At 39.2% G+C, this 26,210-nt stretch overlaps 1 protein-coding gene across 1 annotated transcript in view; it reads right to left on the bottom strand.

Annotated features, from left to right (window-relative positions):
- The window catches only part of PRR16 (proline rich 16), a 227,149-nt gene that overhangs the window by 58,828 nt on the left and 142,111 nt on the right, over window positions 1-26,210 (bottom strand). The window contains exon 2 of the mRNA XM_074953017.1: window positions 23,511-24,405. Coding sequence (XP_074809118.1) covers window positions 23,647-24,405 — 759 coding nt within the window. The 3' untranslated portion in view covers window positions 23,511-23,646. The remainder of the gene's footprint in view (window positions 1-23,510; window positions 24,406-26,210) is intronic.

The raw sequence follows: 26,210 nt of genomic DNA, 5'->3' as shown, positions 1-26,210 counted from the left end.
TTCTTCTCTTAGCACAGACAAGGCCTGAGAGCAGTAGTGGTCAACCTGGCTGCCACTTCCCGCAGCTCCCTTTGGCCGGGAACAGTGAACTGCAGCCACTGGGAGCTGCGGGCAGCTGTGCAAATGTAAACCAACAGTCTGGTGGCCCACCAGCAGCTTACCCTGATGGGCCGCAGGTTGCCCACCACTGCCTTAGAGTGCATGGATTTCAAAGGAATAGTGCTGCTATTTGTATTAGCCTTTGAAGAATTAGCAAGGAGGAAATGGGGCCATATTCATTGTCCCCCCATAAACAGTCAGCAAAGACAGCATTTATACAAACTCAAAAAGAGAGAATGTTTACCAGATATATTTTTATTTCTTGATCTTTGTCACAAATTAAGTCTTCAATGATCAACGAGTACAAATTGTCAGGTGTTTTCTGTAAGGCTGTGCTCTGCACTACAGTACCCTCTGCCTATCACATAGTAGCCACAGTGGATCACACCCAGTGAACAAAAATATGTTTTATCAGGCTTAGGTTCAGTGAATACTCGGGAGGCCCTTTGAAAATATAAAATGGACAACATTTTTTCAGCTAAACTGAATTTGCTCATTTCCAGCCCCATTTGGTGATGGTAAATCAATCAGAGTGCATTTACCCAACATATAAAGTTAAAACAAACCTGGCATATGGAAAAAACACACTGGTTTTGAAGAGACGCTGATTACCACATCAATCTAAATAACTATAGTACATGAATTCATAAACACATGCACCATAAATAAACTGAAGATTGAAAATGGCTGCTGTTGCCACTCTGATGGTACTTGCTATTTACCATTTTTCACATGAAATAGAGAACCTGAGTTGTGCAGGACTAAATCATCAACTGCAGGCTTATTTGATTTGCAACTTGATAATGATTCAATATGTCACACAATTTATAAACTTTTAATGAACATAAACTGAGTGTATGCTTCCCTTAGAATCCCAACATGTCATTTTTGTTTTATTTTTAATAGATTATTTGAACGATGGCAGCAAATAGTATTCACAAAAAAACCCAAACCTAAGTTGACAATATGATGATGATAAAACCTAAGTCGTAATCTTGCAATCTTTACTCACAGTAGGCCAGATTCTGATACCCTTTCTCACATCGAAATCAATGGTGCTTCTCAAGAACAAAATGCTACCCAATGTGAGTAAGAGTGGCAAAATCTGTCTCACTATGAGCTCCAATAAGGTCAATGGGACTCTGTGTAAGCAAAAATTGCAGGATCAGATCCATGAGTTGTAATTTTGCCAATCAAGTTTGATGACTAGACTGTTGTAAAGTTGATTTACTTAGCAGGATTGACTCTACTGTAAAGAACTCAGTCAGTACAAACCTTTCATATTACACCAAAGATCTTGGCTTTGATTTTGAGTCCTAGAGCGACCTAGCAGTGCGACAGCACTTTCTTCTTTGTATTTTGAACATTTTAGGCACCTACTGTGACAGAGAAAAGGTTCCCTGAAAACATTTCATGTAACACACTGATTTCTGAAATACTACAGAAAGCTCATGAAGTATTCACTTTAACTCAATTAAAAAAAGATTCATTTTATGTCTGAGGCAGTGATGGTGAAACTCAAATAAATTTACAGCCAATTACTGACACAGAAATAAACCTCTTAAAAGAAACATTTAGTATACACCAAGGACATGCTTTTATAATGTCTCAAGTGCAGCAGCATACAAGCTTGTACTGTAACAGCAACAACCACCAAAATACTGTAGCTACATACCCACAGACAGTCATCTTTCTAAAACCTATGTGGCTTAGTGAGTCAATCTTACTTGTTGGTCCACCCTGCCTTTAAAAAAACCAAAGACAGAGAGAGAGGGAGAGAGAGACTGGAATGCTGCCTGTTTGTACTGTCACAGCTGTAATTCTGTGGAGAAATCGGGGGGGGGGGGGATGAATGTTATATTCAATAGCCATGAATACTGTACACATTAATTTGTATTTTAACTTACATGAGTTGCCCAACATTACACAGAAACCTGGCTGCACAACTCAAAACAGAACCCAGGAATCCTGTAACTACTAAACTATATTACCTCTCCATATTTAACCACTAATCATCACAGTCTTTGTTTCTGTTATAATGAATGTTCTGCTACTACACAATTGAGTACCAAAAATCCTATTTCTTCCATTTATAACAATACTTGATATTCCAGGAAAATATTCCTGTGAGCATAATATGAAAATTCTCCTAATTTACAATGAATCCCAATTTTTAAAATAGTCATTATACATCACAGCTAGCCTGCATGCGACAGGTTATCACAGGTCTGATTCAAAGAGCTTGTCTTGCTTCCTGTATTTCACTACATCACAGCTAGTTTGACATTCTGCTTAAATAAAGACTGCCTCCAATGTGAGAATAAGCTTGTTTTAGGAATAAATTTACTGTCAGTCTTAAAGGACCTGTGATCACAGTTAAGATGTCTCTGTATTGTAAAATATAACAACAGAGAACCATCACAATGCAAGAGTTTTTCCACTGTTAATATTTACACTGTTAATATAACATCACTATTATATAAGCCTGGGACTGCTGAATAAATTTAAGTAAATATGCCCTTTTCATACAGTGATGGCTTGCTTGGTCATTTCTCAATAACATTGTGACAGGAATTGCAAAGATATAAAATACATAAATGTACACATTATCTAAACCAGGTGGCAAAAATGCAGGTGGCTGGTGTACACTGATGTTCCCAATATCGCTAATACAAGCAGAGCTGCACAGGTTCTAGTGGAATACTGGGAGAATTTGACAAAATATAGCCCTGGGGGAGACTCAGAGCATGTGGATTGTGAGTTGGGACCCCTTTCATGGAAAGGGCCAAAAGAACTGAATTTTTGCCAAAGAGATAACTTTGTCCAAAGTGTTCATTAGTCATTGAAGTTAAATAGGTTTCTTCGAAGCAAACAAAGCCCAAAGTTTGGCTAAAACTTCCCTCTTTTCTCATCTGTTCAGGTTTCACTCTTTGAGTTCTTGTGAGGTCACATTTTCACTAATTCTCCAGTTATCTGAAGGTATCTCTACACTTTGAGCTGGAGGTTTATTTTCCAGATCATGGAGACTTACTAATTGAGCTAGTACACACACACACACACACACACACACACACACACGTATATTTACCACAGTGTGAGCAGCAGAAGGTGCTAGGCACCCAGAATATGACCCTATCCGAGATGCTAGGTAAGTACTTGGGGTGGCTAGCCCCTCTTGTTGCTCCTGCGGCCACAGCCACACTTCTATTTTGAGCGCGCCAGCTCAGTCAGAGCTAGCACAGGTATGTATCCTCGAGCTGAATAGTGTAGACATACCCATAGTCTCTCTCAGTGCAAGATAAGGCCAGAAATCCAAGCGTCAAAAAAACACTCAAACTAGTACATTTTTTATGCATATTTTAAACAAACCAAAAGGGACAAACACATTTTCCCCTCTTTGCCAGTTGCTTGTAAGAGGAGAAAAACAAACTGAGTTGCAGTGTTTAATTTGTAATGAAAGAGGTGCCGGGGCATAAGCAATTAGGTGCCAGGGCTCAAGCAATTTTTTAACTTTAATAACTGACACGGCAAGCCTAGAGGTGCCAGGGCTTAGCTCTCACACAAATTAAGCACTGCTGAGTCATGAAGAAAAGAAATCACCTTAATCTAGGATGGAAAGGGAAAAACAAGGCAAAAAGAATTGTCCAATAAGTTCTTAATGAGAAAATGCTGACTGTAAGCCTATTTATGCAAGCTTGAGTTGTGCTAGATTTGCTGCTGTGTGTTTGTCACTGTTGTCATCAGTGTTTCAAGCACGTCTGCAGGGATAGTATCTTTGTGAGTATAACAAGAGAACAGTATAGATGTTAACTAATTAAGAGATTTGTTTGCTAGTATGGATAGTCTGGTTGCTAAGAAAGCATGACTCCCATTCACATTTTAGGCATATATTCTCCTCAGTTACACTGGTAAAATCCCACTGAATCACCAGGTTTGCACTAGTGACACTCTGGGGAGAATTTGTTCTTATAGGTGATAATGATAAAAATAATATTAATGATATTATATAGCATAAAGCATAATATATAATCATATTATACAGTATAATATTAAAATTTAGTATATATAGTATATATTTAGTATATATACACACAATATATACAATAATATTAATGATGGTCATATTACTACATGTAGTAATCATGTTAACAACAACAACAATATACACACTTGTTAGACAGCCCCTTTTATCAAAGGATTTCCCATACAGAAGTGCTTCCCAAATACTAGTTACTGTAAGCCAGAAAACTGCCTTGTGAGGTAGGTAAGATTATTTCTTCATTTTAGAGATGGATACACTGAAACATAGAGAGGTTAACTGACTCGTCCATGAGTGGTCAGGGGGAGGGGAGAGAAGGATCACTTCTGGTATTTTGTACACTTAACTTCATAGGATTATGGTACCTCCTCTTGCAAGCTGTTATGACATCAGCAGTGACATGAGATTTAAATTGCCTCTCAGATTTTTACTGGAAGAGATGCCACCAGCCATGGAGCAAAAATTAACCTTAAGCTTTACATAATTAACTTTCAGTATCAACAATTATTGAGAAAATAATTAAGAAGTTCAATGACACTGATGTTTTAAAGATCAATGTTTCAAACCTTCCTAGGACACAAACACTTTGGCAACACCAGTCCAAATGCTTTCAGGACTAATAAACATGTGTAAGCACTGGGTTCTGGAGGAATGACCAGAAAGAAAAATGTCCGAAGGTTGAGTTCCAGCTCCACCACCCACCTAACTACCCACTGGCATAGTTCCCAAGTACTCATTTCCCTACACCACTCACCAACACATCAGATGAGTGTCTGCATGTTTATGTTGAGGGAATCAGGCTGAGTATGACTATCTTCCTTCGCTGGATGGGAAAAGCGGGGAACTGAGGCTACATCTACATTTGAGTTGGGGGTGTAATTCTCACCTTGCACAGACATTCTTGTGTTAGCTCTACTCAAACTAGTGCTTAAAAATGGCAGTGTGGCTGGGACAGCACGGGCAGCAGCTTGGGCTAGCTGCCTTAGCACAAAACCTCCCACACCCATGGGTGCATACTTGGGCCGCTAGCTCAAGCTACCGCCTATGCTACCCCAGCTGCACTTCTACTTTTAGGATACTAGATAGAACCACACAAGCTCAGAATCATATCTCACAGATCAAATGCAGATGTACTTTGAGTGTCCGCCTGCACTGGGGAGAAAGAATGTCTGCTGTGGCTGTGTCTATAGTATGGCATCCTGACCAGTGACTCTGCTCTTGAAGGGGGTTTCCTCTCTTTGCCATCACTAGAGTTAACACTGACTGCATCTTTTCACTTTCTAGTTATATGCACGGATGTCAGAAAGTTGTCTGGTACACGATAAAACATGCATTTATCTCATCTTAAATTTGCTGTGGAATAATTTTTCTGAATAATGGAGAAGTAAATCTAACAGAATACAAAAATCTGATATAAAAAGTTGACGTCTAATCCCTCTATCCAAGTCAGAGTGCTATTAACACACACCAACATTCACTAATTAACATGCTTTTATACTGTACCACCCAGCAGGTGGTTTGTGACTATTTACACCTTCATAGAATTTGGCCCAGATTTTTTCCTATTATTCCTGGAAATCTTAGCAGGGACGATGAATAAAAGCTAACTAGCAACATCATTATGATAATCTTTCCAGATCCATTTCCATCACTCTTCCTGAGCAGCTCTTATTTATAGATATTCAGGCTAGAAGGGACCATTATCATCATCCTGTCAGACCTCCTGCATAATATCATAGCATTTTACACAGCAATTCCTGTATAAAGCACATAACTTCTGGTTAAGCCAAAGCATATCTTTTAGGAAGATATCCAATTTTGATTTCAAGACTTCAAGTAATGGAAAATTGACCATATCCCTTTGTAAACTGTTTCAACAGTTAATTCTGTCTATTTGCACCTTATTTCTAGTCTGATTTTGTCTAGCTTCAACTTTCAGCCATTGGATCTTGTCATATCTTTGTTTGCTAAATTAAAAAACACCCTCTATTATCAGAAATCTTTCCATGTAGACCATCAACAAGTCCCTTTTTAACCTTCTCTTTTATGAGCTAAACAGATCATATTCTTAAAGCTCACACTGTAAGGGAGGTTTTCCAGACCTCAAATCATTCTTGAAGATCTTTTCTGAACTCTAGCCAATTTTTCAACATCCTTTATGACGTATAAATGCCAGAAATGGTCTCACTAATACCATATGCTGAGGTAATACCACCACCCCTACTTCTCCTCAGTCCATACTTATTTGTACATCCAAGGATCATTTTAGTCCTCTTAGCAACCACACTGCACTGGGAGCTCATGTTCAGTTGTACAGCTGGCTGGAAAATATGCTGTTTTCTCAAAGCTGAAATATCTTACAGAGATATATCAGTTTCCACAAGGCACACTCTTTCACATATTCCTGATAGGAAAGAAATTCTACAGCCTGGTAGTTAGGGCACTAGGTAGGGATGTGGGAAACCCACATTCAAGTTTCTGCTCTACTTGATTTGGAGGTATCTCTGATAAAAAAAAAACCTCAGCTCGGAATCAGGCAGAGCAGTGACTTAAACCTTGAGTCTCCCCAGTCTCGGGCTACACACACTGGAAAGACATTCAAAGGGTTTGTTTTCATTCTAATGTGGAAGGAAAACAAATTCTGAAACCTCTAAAGTTGCTGCAAAATGGAATTGTCATCTCTATTCCACTCTATTCAGCTGATTATCCATCATGCCCACCAAGTCCTTCTGAGAATCACTGCTTTGCAGGATGCAGACTGCCAAACAGCAAGTGTGCCCTTCATTATTTGTTCCTAGGTGTATAACCATGCATTTGACTGTATTAAAATGCATGCTTCTCTATAAAGAGTGAATCCTCCTTCACATTCAGTCAAAGCAGCTTTGGAATACATAGTTCTACAAAGAGCAAGATTGATATTAAAATGTTTCTCTTTATTTTCAAGCTTGAAGCAGTTTCTTGCACTGTACTTGGGAAGTTCTAAACCTTTCTTCAATCTGATGATTATGATATTCTACTGGCTACAACAGCTTACTAATTTTCTACATGGAAAGACATGACTTTGAGCTGTTTGAGGGAAGTCAGAAACCAGAAGCTCTCACTCCTAGAAAGGATTAGCTCCTTGAGTTTCTTCATTGATGTTTCACTTTCTTTGAGTCTTCAGAGAATTATATATTTCTGGCAAGGTACTAAATGATGTTTGAGGGTCATTTCTTTTCTTTCAAGTTTATACAACATAGCCTAAATCTATATGTTTGACCTTGTCTCCATTCCTTCTCTCCTATCTACAATGACCCTTTTATTTCTTTCTTCCACTCCTGACTCCATGCATTTTTCATGCAGCCACCTATACACTGAAAGACTTTCCTGAATCTATTTGTTAACCACCTTCTCTTCTCCTCTTGATCCCTCAAAGAAGTCATTTTTCCTTTGCTACCTATGCAAAATGAGTTAAAAGATTTAAAAACTAATTGAATAGACTATCAGCAGGTATTTATGCTGACTCTGTGAGATCAGTATTATATACTTTTATCCTCCTCCTCTCCTGCAACCTTTTTTTCATTTTATGAGACTCATTTATTGTGTCTGTATTTAAACTGTAGTTTTGTTGGGGGTGGTGGTGGTGACCATCGCTACCTATTTCTATCAAGTGGCTAACATGATTGGGCTGCTCAAAAGTAATAAACAGAGACATTACAAGAAACAATATGAAAACCAGCTGAGTGAATACTTGATTTTAAAAATGGTCAAACTGAATCCAACATAGTGAAATATTTTAGCGAATTGAAAAATCAGTTTCAGGTCAAGTGAAACATGCTTTATTCAATGTGAAATGGATTTTTCCAGGCAGCAGCAGAAGACTACCATATAAGCTTAGCAGAGTAGACAGAACACTCACTCAGGAAGTGGGAGACTTGGGTTTAATTCCCCCTGTAACAGATCTGGAGAACGGACAACATGGGTCACCCACATTCTACGTTCGTGCCCTAGTCACCATGCTATAAAGTTCTTCTCACTCTTTCCCTGGTGCAATCCCTGTTCATTGTCATTATGAATTGACACTATGAATGATGAATTCTCATTATGAATGGTGAATTTATATCAATCCCCAAAACATTTTTTGGGGGGGGAATGAAACTATTTACAGTTCATGTCAAATTCACGAGTTGTTTTGCATCACCCAAAAGTGCATTTCTCAGTGAATAAACTATTAATCTGAAAAATTTCTCCCAGCTCCAATAAAGAAGTCAATTGTCCATTTTCTGCATTGTAATGAACATGTAACTGAAATCTTCACTCATTTTCCTTCAAACAGAAGTTTTCTAAGTTTAAACCCTGTCAGTTAGTCAAAATCAAGCATTGCTTGCTGATCAATATCATTGAGCATCTAGAGCAGTGGTTCTCAACCTATTTACCATTGTGGGCTACATATGCAGCTTTCTGTGAATTATGTAGGCCACGTCTACACAATATATATATGCTACCTGTATGGCCCTGAGGATGTCACATGGGCTGCAGCTGTATGTTGACTGAACCACAAGTGGCCTGCGGGCCATGGGTTGAGAACCATTGATCTAGAGTGTAAAAAGCCAGGTTCCATCCTTTCCTTTCCATTTTTTACTGTGCTAAGTACATACCGCACATAGAATACTATAGAACTTCAGGAAAAATAATAATAATTTAAAAAATGCTATTTTGATTTGTAAGTAAGGTCTTTTCTACATGGTATGGCAATGCACACTAGAGGGGTGTAAACTGTAGAACTGTAGAGTGCTCCAAAATATTGTGCTCTAACTTCCCCCTGTAGACCCTGTTGATAATGCTCACTAGGAACATTTTAGAGTGTAACATAGTACTGTTTCAACTGGGACTACATCAATGTGCACTAGGTTTCTTTTAGAACATGTCAGCAGGGTCTAATGGGGCAGTTACAGCACAACACTTTGCAGGGCTTTATAATCCCTTTGATGCTCATTGCTGCACTGTGTAGACAAGCCCTAAATTAAACTTTCAAATTTTTACACAAGACCCCGTTAACATTCTTTGGGGAAATAAGGGGAGACATGAAAGCAACAAGTAATCCTATGATCTAATAAATAGGCACACAATGGCTTTTATATTCACTGAAGTGCAACTCTGTAAGACTGTGTTATCAACAATGTATACAGCCTCAAGACATTTCCAGTAATGAAAATGCCTAGAGTACTTAACAGTTACATAATCACAGAAAATAAATAGCTTGTAAATCTCTTTTGTCCCCCTCTTGAGGAGGAAAGGACAGTTTCACATGCCTTATTCTGAATATTAGAGAGTGAAAAGTGATGGTTATGACAGACATATCAAGGAGACCCTGAGTCTGTGAAATGTAACATCTTTCACCTGTGACCATGACAGGGAAATCAGAGTTTGAATTATCTGCTTCATGTAAGTTAATTTAGTGCTGGTTCCAGATTGACAGCATTATATACAGGCCCTCCCAACTGTCATGAGGTGGTAACTTTTAGCTACTGCTAATCTGGACTGAATTCAAACCAAAGATTTAAGGACAAATTCTCTCTCGCCCTTACACTAGTGTGCAGAATGGATGGAGGACATAAGAAGACTCCCGCACCCCCTAATGTGGGCCACTTAAGGGCCAGACAGAATTCCAGTCCCTGTGCTTAGCAAAGCGAAGGGATTGTTTCCTCCCTACTCCCCTGTGGCACAGTGCTTTTAAGAGGGCAAGGAGGAGACAAGGCTATGGTTCCCCTTCATACACCTGCCTGCAGTGCTGGCTGGCTAAGGAAGCAGTATCAAGCTGTATCCTACAGAACTAGTGCACTAGCAGGAACACAGAGATTGGGAGCCCAGAAGCTCCAGGAGTCAGACTGCAATCACAAAGCACTACGCCTCCCAGTGCTCCCCAGCGCAGTGCAGCTCTACACCGCACCTCCTAATGGCTGTGTCCAGTGGAACCCATACATATGAACAGCTTATTATTCCATTACAATTCCCATCACCATTTATTCTCTTCTCCTACCCCAGACCAGGACTTAAACCTCAACACCATTTATTTTTCTGTCTTCTCACCACATCTCACTTTTCCTGTACATTCATTATCAGACACAGTTCATTCTAAAACTAATTATAAAACTCCCACTGAAGACCACTATGACATTTGTATTATTTCTCTATCTTTAGTTCCCATACAGGAATTAAATGACTTTTAATGAGCATATTACACTAATTGTTCAGTTCCTTCCTGAATATTTGAAAGCTGACTTTTCCTCCTTTTTCCAGACAATGAGCTAAAAAAAAAAAAAAAGGACAGGAAAACATTTGAAATTCATTTATAGATAATGTGGGAAATGTCAAGTTCATTTGTGGACATTTTTCAAACTGTCTGTACTTTGAAATACATATGCGAAGTAAATGAAGCTGAACTTCAAATAGAGATAATTTCTGCAGTTCTCAGCACTGAACAGAATTTTTTTAGTGAATTACAATTTGTGTTAGAGTTCATAAGAACATATGCATGTTTCTGTTAAAAAAAAAGTTTAAAAATCCATATTTCCTGAATATACCTAGGCCTAAACAGGCCTAAATTAAAGCAAAACTGAAGTAAACCCAGTTTAACCCTAAATAAAACTGTTCTCATATCCTTTGGTACTGATTTAATTGCATTGGTTTAAAAAAATACTGTATTAAGCTAAATTGGCACATGTAAAGTTAAAGCTTGTCACCAATAACTCTGTGTATTTCCTCAGCATAGAAAGAAACATGATGTGGGGTAGACCACTGTGACAGTGACCACAATGGCAGAGGATTACCCTGGTTCTTCACTCCACCATTCATAGTGACTAATAAAGTGTTCTGCCTTACATCTTTCTCCTAAAGATAACTCCGTGATCTCCTAAGAAGTTACTGAAGTTCTCCTCTTTTTGCATAGTGCCAACCCACACAGGGAATCTAATATTTACCAAACACTATGCCATAGCTGGCTCTTTTGAAAAGGTATTTATGTGCCAATTCATTCTAGTATCAAATAACTGGCTGTACAGTATAAACATTGTGCTATCAACTATACTGTGTCACAAAAAGACAGCAAAGCGCACTGGCTTGAGAGTCCTCCATTGTACTGTTCATTCTCGTTTGTCATAATGGCTGCCAAATACACACACACACACACACACACACACACACACACACACACACTTTTTTCCTCTTTCAAGTCTGGGATCCAATGTTACTATTGCAATTATCATGACAAATCAAGATAAACAAATGCGCATTAAAATTATTGTGTGCTGTAGTTCCTCGGCTACACAAGGCAACATAATTGGTAGTCCCCACTGCAAAAGTATACTGTACTTGAAAACAAAAACAAGGCAGCCCATACACCATGTATAAAAAAAATATTGTTCAGCTTTCCACATGCTAATTTACTCAAGAAGGAGGCTAGGTAGGTTAAATGCTTTAACAGCTCCTATTTCACAAAGTCAGTCCTGCACTACAAAGGCAATAAACACTTGTGTGGGAAATGTTATCCTTGAGCTGCTGCTCCTACATTCATCTACATCAAGCACAATCTGAGGTGAAATTTAAAGAAATGATAATAAATCCACTTAACACAAAGCAAACTATGGGATCTAAGTCTGTTTCTTCCTGAGGAACATAATATAACATATCATATATATCAGCAGATTTTTCCTTTTCTTGTAGCAGATCTCTCTTCCCTATGGAACTTGCCAGCTTTTGGCAAGGCGAGTTTTGGAATCAGGAGAACAAGGTAAAATAGGTGGTGCTGAGGCCAGAATGTGCTCAAAACAAAACTTCACTGTAATGACCCTAAACTTGATAACTTACAAGAGACAGGTGGCTAGGATGTACCCAGTGCTAAGGGATACGTAAAGGAAATTTCCTTTCTCCCTCATGCTGAAAGGATTGCCACAACTGGAGCCCTTGAGCTCTCCTGACATAAGGACTGCTCTCTGTTACCCACCCCAAAAAAAGGAGCATAATGGCGCCAACCCATCTCTCTCCTTTAAAACAGGAAGCACACTGCTGGGTGGCCATGGAGGGGAGTTTATGTTGCATCCCCTGAGTAGATATAGGATGATGCACACTCTTCTTTGTATGCCCTACCTGGGACATCTGACAGGAACTGTGCCTCCTTGGTATGTCTACGCTGCAGGGTAGGCCTGGGCTCAGACCCAGGCTTGAGGCCAAACCTTATGGGGGTGGAGTATTCAAGGTCAAGTCAAGACAGGACCCAGGTTCAAGTCCTATTGATTTGCAGAATAGATGCAGCCCCCACAGACTTGGGTCCTGGGAGTCTGCCAACAGTATCCCACAATCTCATGGGCCAACTTCCTTTGTCCTCTCTATGCCATGAATTGCCATTCGACTCCAGAGAAACGGAAGCAAGCCCCTTTGTTGTAGTGCAGTGGCTTGGCAAGTCAGCATTTGACCTTTCCATTGTTTTCTGACTGCAGAGCTGCAAACGCACCTTTAGAGAACCAGCTGTGTTTGCAATGGAGACCAATCAGAAGTAGTCCTTTACAAAGCACACTGCTTCATTGTTGCAAGAGCACATCCAGATGTTGGTAAATCTCTGGTGTAAGGCCAGCAAAACAATGGACTTTAATAAGAACACACGGAATGACCACTGGCATACAGCGATACAGGCGAACAGTGAAGAAGCTGACAGTGTTGCAAATTTACTGGACTGGTGACAGTGCAGGGTGCAGATTGAAGAGTTTGAGACTGGGTAACGTAAAGCCAGGGGCCAGAACTGCACCTCAGGTAACTCACAGACACCACGCTCATTTTTATGAGGCATTTGACTGTGTGCTGGGTACTGCATCAAGCACAGAGCCAAAGGTGGTGCACGATGACCTGGTCAGCTAGGATGGTAACCTGCTGGCCCCAGAATCCAGCAAGGGGACTGATGAAAGCCAGTAGCAGGCGCCCAGTGAAGACAGCGAAGTGACTGTTGCTGAAACAAGTCCCTGAGGTGCAGGAACAGCACACCCTGGGGGCATATTTGGGGGAGCTGTTTGATGCCCCCTCTCATCCCGAGGAACAGCCTGCAACAGACACGGATGGGAAAGAAGCCTTCCTGGAGCCTGCTAAGTTTCTGGGAGGGATTTCCGTTCTATGAACCAATGCAAAAGTTATTACAAGCCCCAGCTATTAGCACTAATGGCAGATGGTAGGCCAGCTCCTTGACATCTTCCTGCCCTGTCCTCCCTCCCACTCCCCACAATGTGAAGTTTCAAAATGGCAACAGGAAAAGGCAAAGAGTAAAAACACCTTGAAAGAGAATTTTGACTGGAAAGGTGCAGAGCATTCATGTTTCGTAAAAATAATAACCCTTACATTGCCATGTCTGTAAATATACTGCTCTGGTACCATTCAATGGTGTAACAAGCCACCTGGAAACAGTGATGAGGGGAGGAAAGAAGGAAACATGTTTTATGGACAAATCTAGTCCATTTCAGTTACAAGTAATCCATGCAGTCCATAGGTGACAAAATCATTTGTCCCAAATACAACTGGGGTTTCAAATTTTGTCCAGACGTGTGCCAGGTGTGGGGAGGAGGAGGAAGGCTGTAGAGTTCTGTATGTTTGCATGCAGTCATAACAGAATAAGCCATGTGGAAGCTAACACATCAACCTGCTGATTCCCTCATGAATTCTGATCCAAACCAGGTGCTGACAGCAGCAAACTTCTCCTGTAGCAGGAACTCTCAGCGAAGGGCATATTTTCCAGGGCTACGTTGGTAGCTGACCAGCCCACTCCACTCGTAGATGTGCTGTTCAGTCACCACACATTTGAATACTTTGGTTGCATACACTGCTGGTTTCCCACCTGCAGCTTGGAATGACATCTCCCTTTGCCAACTGGGCACCACAACGACTGTGATATCCTCCAAAATATGGAAGGCCTCAAATGATAGAGAAAATTTTGTGCAGCATGGCCGCTGACATCACCCCAAAAACCCAAGTTGCTGTGCAATTTTTAGAAAAACAGACACAACTGTGATTTTTTTTTAACTTACCATTGTCGCTTTCACTGTGATTAACCTTGATATGAGTAGGGTGGTCTGAAGCCTTCCTCTCACAATATACTGAAGTTCAGTTTGGAAAAGTATCATTTTATGTCCACAAGGATTTTTTTCTGTACTCCTGCAGTGAGCTATTTGAGACAATTACCTTTGTGTCTTGTCTTGTTCCAGGCCCTTGACCTCTACAGCTGGCAGGACCTCCACAGCTCATCCACACTGCAGCAAAAGCGTGGGTCAACATATCTTCATGTACCGTTCCAAGAGGAAGCATTTCCTTAATGAACTTATGGTTGAGGTTTTGGATAGGGCCAACAAGCAGGTCCAATAACAAAAACAGAGGGATTTACGGCTAGAGGAAAGGCATGGTGAGAAGCAAGAGGAAAAGTTCAGATTGGCTGCACAGCTTGAGGACAGGGTTGCAGTGAAGGAGCAGGGACTTCCTTCACAGCCCCTGGAACAGGAATGGTGGCTAAGGACAGATGACAGAGGTCAGCAGAAAGAACTCTTTGAGCAGCTGCTATCACTAATGGCCACAACACTACCAGCTCCTGCCACACCGCATCACGGCCTGAGTCCCCTCCGCAGTACCCTGTGCTGCAATCCAGGAATCACTTGAACAACTCCATGGCTGGGTGGCCCATGCGATCAGGCCCAATCAGTGGCTGGGCATGGCAACTCTACCCCATATAGTCGCCCATATTAATCCCCTCTCCCATAGGCAGCTCCACCCTCCTCCCCTGGTGCCAAGTGCGCGGCAAACGTGGAAGGAAGTTAAAGGAGAATGGGGGTATATACAACAATGGGAGATTTCTGTCTTGTACATGGTTTCACTGTTTGCACTTGTTCATGCACTTTTTTTTTTTTTTTTAAGATTTTGTTGTACTGGCAGCAGGCCTGTCTGGCAATGGGTTAATGTTGTCCTTTTCTAATATATATTTATAAATAAAGCTTTTTATTTTAGGAAGAAAGTTAATTGCTATCACTGCATCACATCATGCAATGTGTAGTTAAAGGGAAACACATGATCAGGAACAACTGGGCATTTGTAAGCAAACACTATTTCTCAATACACGTAGCTACATCCATCCAGACCTCAATCACTTCCTTACATTACTCCATACTATAAATTAATCCCTTCTCCCTACCCCCATCATCTGTTAAGTGGTCAAAACATGCATAAATATATTGTATGACAATCAACCCCATATACCTCCCCAAGCATTGAAATCCCTCACAAGCAAGCTCTCTCTTTTGTGGGCTGCTCAGACTTCCTGTAACGTGCAGGGTGGACAGTTTTCCCACAGTCAAAGGTCCAGAGAAGCCACATTTCAGGAGGGAGCCAGGAAGTCCGGGATATAGTTGGTTGGACTCACATCTTCATGCTGAAGTGTGGATGCTAGAGCTCCAGGTTCAAGCCCAGTTAGAAAATTCTTACCCTAGGATTGACAATATGTGTAGTCACTCAAGCTCTCTAACCCAGGGTCCGCTCACTTGACAGGGGCTCACACTGCAGTTTAGACGCACCTCTTGAGGCTCTGCCTCACCCCTGTCCTCAAATGTAGGATTATGGCTATGAGTCACAACAGAACCCAGTACCACTATCGGACAGAATTTTCAAAAGCACTTAAGGGACTTAGATACCCAGCTCCCAATAAGAGTCAATCAGAGCCACAGATCTAAATCAATTGGGTGCTTTTGAAAAATTTTATTTGTAATGTACTGGACCATTATTGTATGATACTGTCTGGTATTTGGATTTGTTCGTTTTAACGAGAGGGGCTTCCTAAACTGAGGGATTACTTATAAAGATCCAAAAGCATACCCATTCTTAAAGACACAAAATGCTTAGTTTGGAAATCCTGGTAAACGGCTGCCTGTTATATGAGCAACAAAACATCGACTAAATAATAACATTTAAATATCACAGGTTGGTGTTTCAGGATTTGGCTATGGTTGGATTCTTCAAGTATGTATAACTGCTAAATAGCATCACCTGACATGCTGTTAATGGTCTAAAATAAAAGTTTCAGCTCCTTCAGTTCCTCTCAGCATACCAAGCTCTCTTACTTGTGTCACAGTCTGCAGAAGGTTGGCCATCTCAACACTGGAAAATTGTGGACATGGATGGCTTCAAAAACCATGGTAACCAGAAGATGCTGTGTTGCAAAACACTACCAGATCCCACTAAGTGGATGTGGTCAGAGTGATAAACACACATTATGTAAGCAATGTAGCCCATCACATGTAAATATCTACCTTTGCCTTTGTTAACAAGATCTTCACAACCAAACAGCATTCGAATATTACCTTACGTGTGCATGCATGTGCACACACGCACATACAGAATAAGTAAATGCCAAAAACATACACATCAGTCAATAAGGGAAGAACCTCCCCACGCTTCCTCACAGGAGGATGCCACATACAGCTCATTCGCTATGTACAGAAGTAAGTTGTATGGAATTTAAAGTACGCATTTAACATGGGGTGAAATTTCTATAGCTGTTTAGGCTCAGGAAGTCACAGAGGCACCAACAACTGTTAGGCTGATCTGCAGCAGCTAGAGAAGAAATCAACAAGATTTGTCAATGAATATCATTTGCACATGCCCCCCATGACAACTTCTACAAGTCATCTAGTTAAAATATGATTAATTAACAAATCTGCCCACTGTCTTTGGGCTCTTTCTGCATCACAAAACAAGCCCGCATGATAAAATCCCAGGTAGTGTTTCACATAAAACAAGACTGCCACATAATTGCTACACAACCAAGATGTTGCTACACCACTGCAGATTTTATGAACTGTACTGCTGTGTGCTTACTCGACAGCATTAGTGCTGCCACTGTTTTAGATTATGCAACAGCACATTCAGTCCCAATAAACTCAGAAATGCTAGGGACCCCGTGCGTAATTACTATATGTCATATACCATACTTTGCCCTATAAAATACAATATAGGTACATAATGGGTATCTAGTAATTTTCAGATTAAAGCATTCCAAATGTCATACTTACCACAGTTCTATTCTTCTGCTGCATGTCTTTGAAGAGATTTTACCTTTCAAATTATTCCTGCAAATCTAAGTTTGATGTATTTTATTAAAAACTCATCATGTACCCATTCTTGCTTTATGTCTGGACTTATACTGCACATAAGAATCTTCAGTATATACTTTAAAAGATGAAGGATTCTAGATCCAGTTGCCATATACAAACCACGAAAGGGAAATATTATCACAGTAAAACTATGCCCCTTGTAATGTAACCGACTTCAAGATACAATCCAAAAGAAATGTAGTCAGGGTAATGATTCATAGCACGATTACAACATTTCTATTTCAATTACATGTATAGTTATTCAGACTGTTTCCTTATGGGGTCACTAAAAAAGGAGCTATAATTAGAACATGCAAAAATAAGAGTTTTGTACAGCTCCAAAGGAACCATATTATACTGTCTGGTAATTAAACAATATATTCTGTACTTTTCTTACTCTAAAACCAACAACTGGGTTATCCAAATGAAGCCAAACAATGTGGTGATCTATTTCCATTATTTCATGAAACTTCGTAAGCATGAAAAAAAAAATCACAAAACCCATCATCAGAATTGAGGATAATTTGACTACTTCTATGAACAGTAAACTATGATTGTCAAAGCGGCAATAAAACACATCACGCCAAACAAGATGAGAGGTGGAACTGGCGTATTGGATCTCCCCTCAAAGCTTTAAAGGTTAGTTGCCACAACACATATTTATTTTTTTATTCCCACTTGTTCCTTTCCCTGAAAGCCTCCTCATTTCACTTGCATCTTAACCAATTATAGTATTAAAAAAATAGCAATTATTCTGTATTTTTAAATTCCCAAACTTGTTCCACTAAATTAATGGAAGACTCCAGGATTCTTCCTCTTTGACTGTGTGAAATATGGATTTAGACATAAGAATAATCAGTATTACAATTCAGACTTTAAAAAATATCAATAAAGGATCAAGCTTGAATAATAGTCTGAAATGGCTATGCCCATGGTTACTATAGCTGTATATAATATTTAGTGCCTTTCCTTTTTTATTATATTAAAATATAGCTACAGAAATTCAAAGTGTCACCACCTCTGTAGCATATTATATATTATCGCAAAGATGTTTTATTTTAGTGATCATCTGTCTTTAGAACTGTCTGGTTCTGGCTGACCTGCTACAGCTTTCTTAGGAAGATGTGAAACATACTGTGTTGTGGATGTTTTAAAAATGCTTCACAGTCCTCACATTTTGAATTTAAATTTAAGAAATGTTGCTGGCTGAATATAACATTGCATTATTCCTTGTAGCATTTTAATTACAGGTTCCCAAACAACATTATAAAGCTTTAAGTTAATTGCCTCCAATGGTTTGCAAATTTACTTATTTTAACAGGACAAAATAAAGGTCAGATTAAACCTGTACAATTGTTATATTGGTAAAAGTAACTCACAATAGAAGAAAGACCAGAGAAGCATTACGAGAGATCAAAGATACTGGGCCATCATCTTATGCTCAATAGATAATACGGTCAGCTGTGAGACATAAAAGGTAGACTGGTTTAGCAAGTATTGCAGAAAAATGAAACCTTTCATGCTTTGGAACTTAATTTCTGGCCCAAAGCAGCATGCCATCTTAAAAGCTATGTACAAAAGCAGAGACAAAGTGAATTAATGCTGGCATGTTCATACTGACGTGCTAAATAACTACTATGAAAATCAATACAAAACTTGTTTTGTAAACGCAAAGCACACGTAGTTTCTATATGTAATGACTATGGGGCAAGGCACGCATCCCTGCTGCTCCCTATGGTGGCTGTCTGTCTGCAGAGCTTCCTCTAAATGCCACTGAGCAAGGAGCATTTCCTCTGTATGGGAAAGAGGAAAGGGCAAGACTGAATACAACTGGATTCAGTGCTAAGCACTGCAGGCTCCTCACCCCACTGATAGCTTCCTCTCACTTGCCCCTTCACACTGGGCTAAAATTTGTAAAGAGAAAGAGGTGCTGTTATTCCTTCATGCCTGTATGGGTGTGTTTTTCCTTTGGGGGGAAGAGAAGGGGGCTATAATTATGTCCATGATTTGGTGTTTCTCCCCAGGATGATATATACTTTTTTTCACGGTGTAATTATCATCATAGATTATTTATACTTAGAGACTTCAACAGATATCAGGGCATCATTGTGCTAGTCACTGTGCAAACTCATAAGAGACAACTCTTGCCGAACTCAAACTATACAGACATGTCAGACAGAGTGGGAGAAGGCAATTACTATCATCATCATTTTATAGATGGGGAATTGAGACAGAGGGAGATTAAATAGGTAATACAGGGAGTCTGCAATAAAGTCAGAATTTGAACACAGATACAACTTATACACATACACACAAATACCAGATGTATGGACAGAAAACACTTTTGGACATATTTTCTATTAAAGTTAATGGAAGTTATGTCTAAATTCCCTAGACTGCTTTTAAAATCTCAAATATGGCCTATTAAATATCTAACACATGCAAGGTAATTTTGTGTACCTGTCTGAAAATTTAGGCTTTAATTCAATAATATAATGTTTTGTGCGAAAGTGGAAAAGGAAAAAGACTGTTTTGTTAATAAGAACTCAGAAAGCTTTTAGAAAGGGATCAAAAAGATTTCCAGAAGCAGAATGAAGACAGAGAGCAGATGGGACATAGAATGTGAGTGTGTGAGGTTAAAAGTTCAGCAACTGGGCTAAGCAGAGTATTCAGGGTGGAAAGCCTAGGCTTGAAGTTAAAAGTTCCTCACAGACCTTTTTTCTGCAGGAGCTGAGGACTGAAAACTCAGTACTTAAGTGAGATGCACAATTACCACCTAGGTCAGAGAAAAGCATCTCTGTATGGTAAGATGGTTAAGTAGGAGATGGAAGGATGTCTACCAGTTCCTGGAGAGTCTAGGGACAGAACACAGGAAGGGAAAGCTGCACACCTAGTACCTTTGATGAGTTTATGGGAGAAGAACTGAGTCAAGCCAGACACAAGAAGTGGAGAATCCTTCACTAGATCCTAGATCTCTAGTCAGCTGCCTCCCCTTGGACCTGTAACCTGGACAGAAACTAAATAATATCCCACACTCCGTGCACACTAAAAGCTTAGCTGGAGTAACATCTAAAAATTTTCACATTAATGACCGGCTAAGAATCACTTACAATACACAATTTTTAAACTGTAATCTAAAAATTCTCCAGTTTCCAGTAGAAAACATAAATATGATTTAGATCTCATACTGAAAAACTGACAGCTAGAATAAGAGATAACTTTTTAAGTTTCAACATTTTACTTGAAAAACATAATAAGAAATTTTCACCTAATTTGAGCTGATTGTTTAATGTGATTGGCAATGAAATGCTGTTATCTGAATGAATTATGAAATGCTCCAGACCCTACATCATACATTGCTCTACAAAACCAGCCAAGAACTACAGAACTGAATTGTATTGTTTTATCACTTGTATGTTTTTTCTTTATTTCTTTTAACAGATAATAAAAATAGAATTTAGTTTGCTATTTGAGGCCTGGGTTCTCAGTCTTGGATGATACCAAATGCTAATTAATTTGCACTTTTTTCTGTTGTGAATTTTTCTATCTGATAAAACCTATCAATAGTGAGAATTTTATAGGAAAAAGAAACGGTTTGTGGAAGGAGACACTGTGGGTAAAATCCTGGACCACTGAAGTCAATGTCACATCTCCCATTTCACCCTATGTGCATTTGAGTTCTAGAAAGGGAACAAAAGGGTGTCGATCCGCATGCACAATTCAGTTCTGGAAGGGAAAGAGGGAGCCATTTTGAGAGGCAGAAAAGTTATCAAACCACCTATTTGCTGCATTAATCATTTGGAGGAAGAGGTATCAGAGCAATGGTTGCTGGAAGCCAGCTTAGTAGGCTTGGGAGCTGCTGCACCTAGCCCCAGAACAAAGATAAGGGGCAGACATAGTAGGAATGAGATCCCAGCACAGAGATATTATCACAATAGGGACCAGCTAGAATGCCGATAAATGTGAAGCTGAAAAAGCTTCACAGGCAAAAAAAAAAAAGTCTTCAGCCAGCAAAGAGAAAAAATAGACAGGGGAAAAGTAAATGGAATTCTTTAAAGTGTTTCAAACAGCAATTTTAGATGTGGGACTAACAGGTACTGAAAAGAAAATGTAGGAATAGATGCACCAAGGTAGAGTGAAAGGAACGGAAAAGGGAAAGGCAATAGAACAAAACCTAAGGAGAGATAGGGTGTTACATTTTTCAAAGCATTTTAAATCTTATTTTATATAAGATTGCACAAATCTTATATAAACACACAACTGTTTGATTGTACATACATCTGAATATGCACATAATACAATTCCTTCAGTACAGAAGGAGAGATTGTTCTGATTAAGTCAAATTACACAAGCAGGTACACATGACTTATAATAGAGGCAGCATCACATGATAAATCTTTCCTTTTTAATAGCAACCACTATGTGGTTGTGTAGTTTGTGTGTAAAGATGTTTCACACACTGTTTCACCATATTTTAAATGTAAATTCCTAATGGAAGGAGGAGCTGCTCTGGAGCATCATGAGCAGGGCAGAGGGACTTCCAGTGACTTTCAGAGATCAAGGACATCTGTAGAACGAGTTCCTTGTCCCTACTGCTAACTTGATGTCCAAAATTACTCCATTCACAACAACTCTCATGGGATTAAATATGCTGACATCATACAAATAGCAAAGGCATTCTAATGATGCAAATTATGGGATTGAAAAACAATGGAAAACATTTGGAGAATATGATCAAATGCATGAGATAATAACTTCTCTGCATCGTGATGGTTGGGTAAACCACACAATACAGTGCAATGTGAGGCTTTAAACTCCAGAGATATATTTGCACAAAATGCAGCTTTTCCTATCGGTAAAAGTTTCAAAAGGGTTTAGCAATTTAATGTAAAAAGGGTAATTATTTTGCCAAGATCTTTGTTGTTTTGGTGCAAAGTAAATACTACAAAGGTGTGAATATAGCAGAGATGTTTCAAGGCTGATTTCATCTGAATTTCTATTGCTGTATGCAAACATAAGGGACTGACAAACATAAGACGCCACAAATGTCAACCTTCTCCAACCCTTTCAGAGCTAAACTGCCTAAGTGCATGTTTTGTGTGTAATTCAGGTAACATCTGCTGACATTCAGGTGTTCAGGTCATTTGCAAGCTTATTTTTGGAGGGACTTTGTGAAGAAAAGGTTTCCTATAACATCTCCTTCACTGATCACCTGCTTTAAAAACCCCAGAAGCCAACATTCCTAGCCACTCCTAACAACAAATGTTCTTTTCTGTAAAACAATGAAAAAACATTGGAGAGTTTTCTCACCGGTAAGAATTTTAATTGGGTTAAGCCACTAAAATGTCATAACAAGAGAAATGTCTTGTTGTGCATGTTAATACTTAGTTATTACACAGTGCTTTTCATCTTCAAAACTCTACAAATATTAAGCACCGATCCCTGAAGACCGTATGCACAACTTCCATTGCCCTCCATAGGAAATTTGCAAGGGTAAAACTTGAGTAAAGACTTAGGACTGGGCTCTAACTTATTACCTACATATTTCATCCATGTTAGGTAGATAAGCATTATCCCCACATGAGATGGAACAATGGAAGCAGAAAATAACAGATCAGGCCATGCCTCCGCTTTTGAAAAGCATGGCACTCCTCTCTCTGCTTTTTAATTATTGAGTGTTTCAGAACCAAACTTGAATAGTTTGTTTGTTTGTTTGTTTTGCCACGATCATATCAACATGCCTTCCAATTGCCTATTCATCTCTAGACCAGAGAACAAAAAACAAGCTGGCTGAAACTGTGAGGATTTACACCATAATACACAGCTCCAGACCAGATACCCTTGATTCAAAGCAACCAGGCATATAAAAACTCATTTGTTAGGATTCAGTCAGGAATCATTAGCTGGAGTTACATTTTGCTCCACATAAACATACATTATGTTCCTAGCAAATGTATTTTAAAAGTTTCCTGCACTACAAAAACCCTTTAGTACTAATTATTCTATTGTCTGAGGAAGACTTAACTTCACCTCTAATTGCTACTGCAGATATGCTGTTTTTGAGATGAACTTTTAACATTGCTTAGAACATAGTTAGAGCTGTTCAGCTGCAATCACTTTTAACAGCTCATAACCCATAGCATGCGCATTATACTGGAGCTTTTAATAATGAAATTCTTTGGTGCAAACATGTGACATTGGTGAACAATTTTCTTTGTACTTACCATATGAATTTTATGCCGCTTCACTGAATACAGGATGTAATATATTTGGGCTTTTTATTGCTTGAGTAGAAAGTGCTCATTACCTATTTGTTTATGTTTATATATAGGAAAAAAACAGTTTTTCAAGTGGCATACATCACACTGTTGTAGTGGTTGACTTTCTCAAGATGGTCTTCTGGGGTTTTGGTGCAGTTTGTGGAGGCACAGTCGCAGGTCTGAGAGGGGGAAAGCTATTACTGGGACTCATTCCCAACCCTCCATTTTCTAGAGGAAATGGAGGGAGAGGGGGAGGAGGCGGCGGTAAAGGAGGACATTGGTGAGGAAGCTTTCCCAGCACGTGGGCCGGCTCGCTGTGTAAGTGTACCTCCCTGTTTTTAATGTTATACCGAACGTCACAATCAGGGCAATAGCCATGGTACTGCACTTTCTCACTAAATCGTACCCGTTCCCGGGTTCCTGTCTGAGGACACCTGTCTTTATCAGGTCTATGAATCAGAGGATGCATTGGAACTTTGTCCAAGTTACTATTAGGTATGCAAAATACATCCCCATTAGGAATCTTGTTTGGTCCTCCTGGTAAACCTCCATTTCGAAGTAGGGTCCCATTAGTCTTTACAGGGTTGGCAGAAGGAACAGGCCTGTGAGGGTCTTCACACTTTACAGGAGTCAACCGTGGTGGAGGTGGTGGTGGATTGGGTTTCCTCAGTACGGTGAGAATGGCAGATGGGTGTGCTGGTGGCTTGATGAGAGGTGGATTAGCACGCACTTTGGCTTTCTCCAAGCTGGACGCTGTTGTGCTGCTTGAGCTGCTGTTCAGCGTGTCAGTTTTGGAACTGTCTGTCATCTCATCCTCCAGCTGCAGGTCAGATGTCAATGTGTCAATCTGGTCAACCACCTACATGGAAATCAGAACACAAACTGTGATAAAGGATCGCCACAGTAAAGGCAAACAAACAAAGCTTTATTCACAATCATCTTTATCCCCTTCCTGGAACTGAAACATTTGAATATTCAATTTTATGAACCATTGTTTCTTTTTTCTTCTTATATAAATCTAGTTTATTTTTTTTTAAATGTCTGTGGTTAGTCCTCTCATCTGAATACAATGGGATACAATTTTAGTTTCTCTGCAATGAAATTCTGTATTTTTTCTCCAGGGCTTGCCTACCAATAACATGCTGTTTGAACTATAAACCTTCAGTAACACAGTTTGCCTCACAGTATGGGGGAAGGCTGAATGATTTCACCTCAGTTTGTTCAGGATGATTTTTGAATCCAGACCTACTGTAGATGATCTTTTAGGTTTGACCTTTCACAAAATCCAGATTTAAAAACATATCTCGGAATGGGAGATATTGTAGATATATCGTCTAAAGTTAACATACAAGACTATCTGAACAATTTTTACACAAACTGCTAAAGATTCAAGTAGTGAGTAGCAGTTACCAACTTATCTTGACCACACATTCTCCTTTTGTGACTATTTGCTTGTGAGATCTTACTCCCCCTAAACCAAATCAGAATAGGGTCATTTATAAGATAAAGATATTGTAACTGTTTATTCCTGAAGGGGATAATTCACTCTATTTCATGCATTTTATATTAAGAGGATTCTCTATCTACCATACTTCTAATGCGCTTACACTCACTTCCCTAGTATCTAGGTTTTTCTAATCTAGTCTTCTATTTTCCAATTTATGATCATACTTTATACGTTTTGTTTATATATTATGTAATGTTCCTTCTGCTAGGTATACAAAACTTTGTACACTATGATTAAAAGCCCATCCTGAAAAATGCACCTATTCAGTACTTAGTTCATTAACCCTTAAGGTAAATACAGCAATAAAAGTGTAGGAGGGAAATACAAATTTGAAAAAAAAGATGAAAACAGCTTTCCTCTCCCCTTATTTCCATTGCAGGTTGTACCCAGACAACATCCAATCGTAGAAATGCTATTGCTAAACTTATTTTCCATTTTTAGCATGTTTTCATATAACAAGGTTTTTTTTCTACTTGTAAGGTAGCACATTGATGTCCTTGACTTAACCATAGGATTATTCAAAAAAAAAAAAAAAAAAAAAGAGTGGTTCAAGTAGCCTCTTTAAAGGAGATACAGTTATTTACATGTGTTTTAAAAACACTTATCCAAAGTCTATCTGGACGCTAGTAGAACAAAGGACTGTAATTCAGGTACTTTTGTGAACAATATGTTTCGAAGTGACAATACATTAATTCTGTTGTAATTCTTCAGAAAAGGTTGAAATTCAAGATAATACAGTAATATTTATTACAGCTAGTCTAATTATTCTTTGTGAGTAAATTTACCTGAAGAATTTAGCCCCTTTTCTCTTAAGAATCATTTGGAATTTCTATGGCGTGGTCTACAATTAAAACAGGATTGAAATAGCTACATGGCACTCAGGGGTGTGAAAAATCTACAGCTATGATGACCTAGCCCCCAGTGTAGATACAGCTAGGTTGACAGAAGAATGCTTCCGTTGAACTAGACACCATCACTCATGGAAATGGAGTTCCTACAGCAACAGAAAAACCTCTTCCATTGCTGTAGTCTGCATCTACACTAAAGGGTTATAGCATCATAGCTATGTCATCGTAGCTACGCCACTGTAGTGCCCTTAGGGTAAACGTGGCCTATGAAAGTACTTCTATTTCACAATATTTGAATACTATAGGAAA

Source organism: Natator depressus, chromosome 5 (assembly GCF_965152275.1).
Source record: "Natator depressus isolate rNatDep1 chromosome 5, rNatDep2.hap1, whole genome shotgun sequence".
Classification (NCBI taxonomy): domain Eukaryota; kingdom Metazoa; phylum Chordata; order Testudines; family Cheloniidae; genus Natator; species Natator depressus.
Note: the sequence above shows the minus strand (reverse complement) of the source record. Positions and strands in the feature narration are given on the sequence as shown.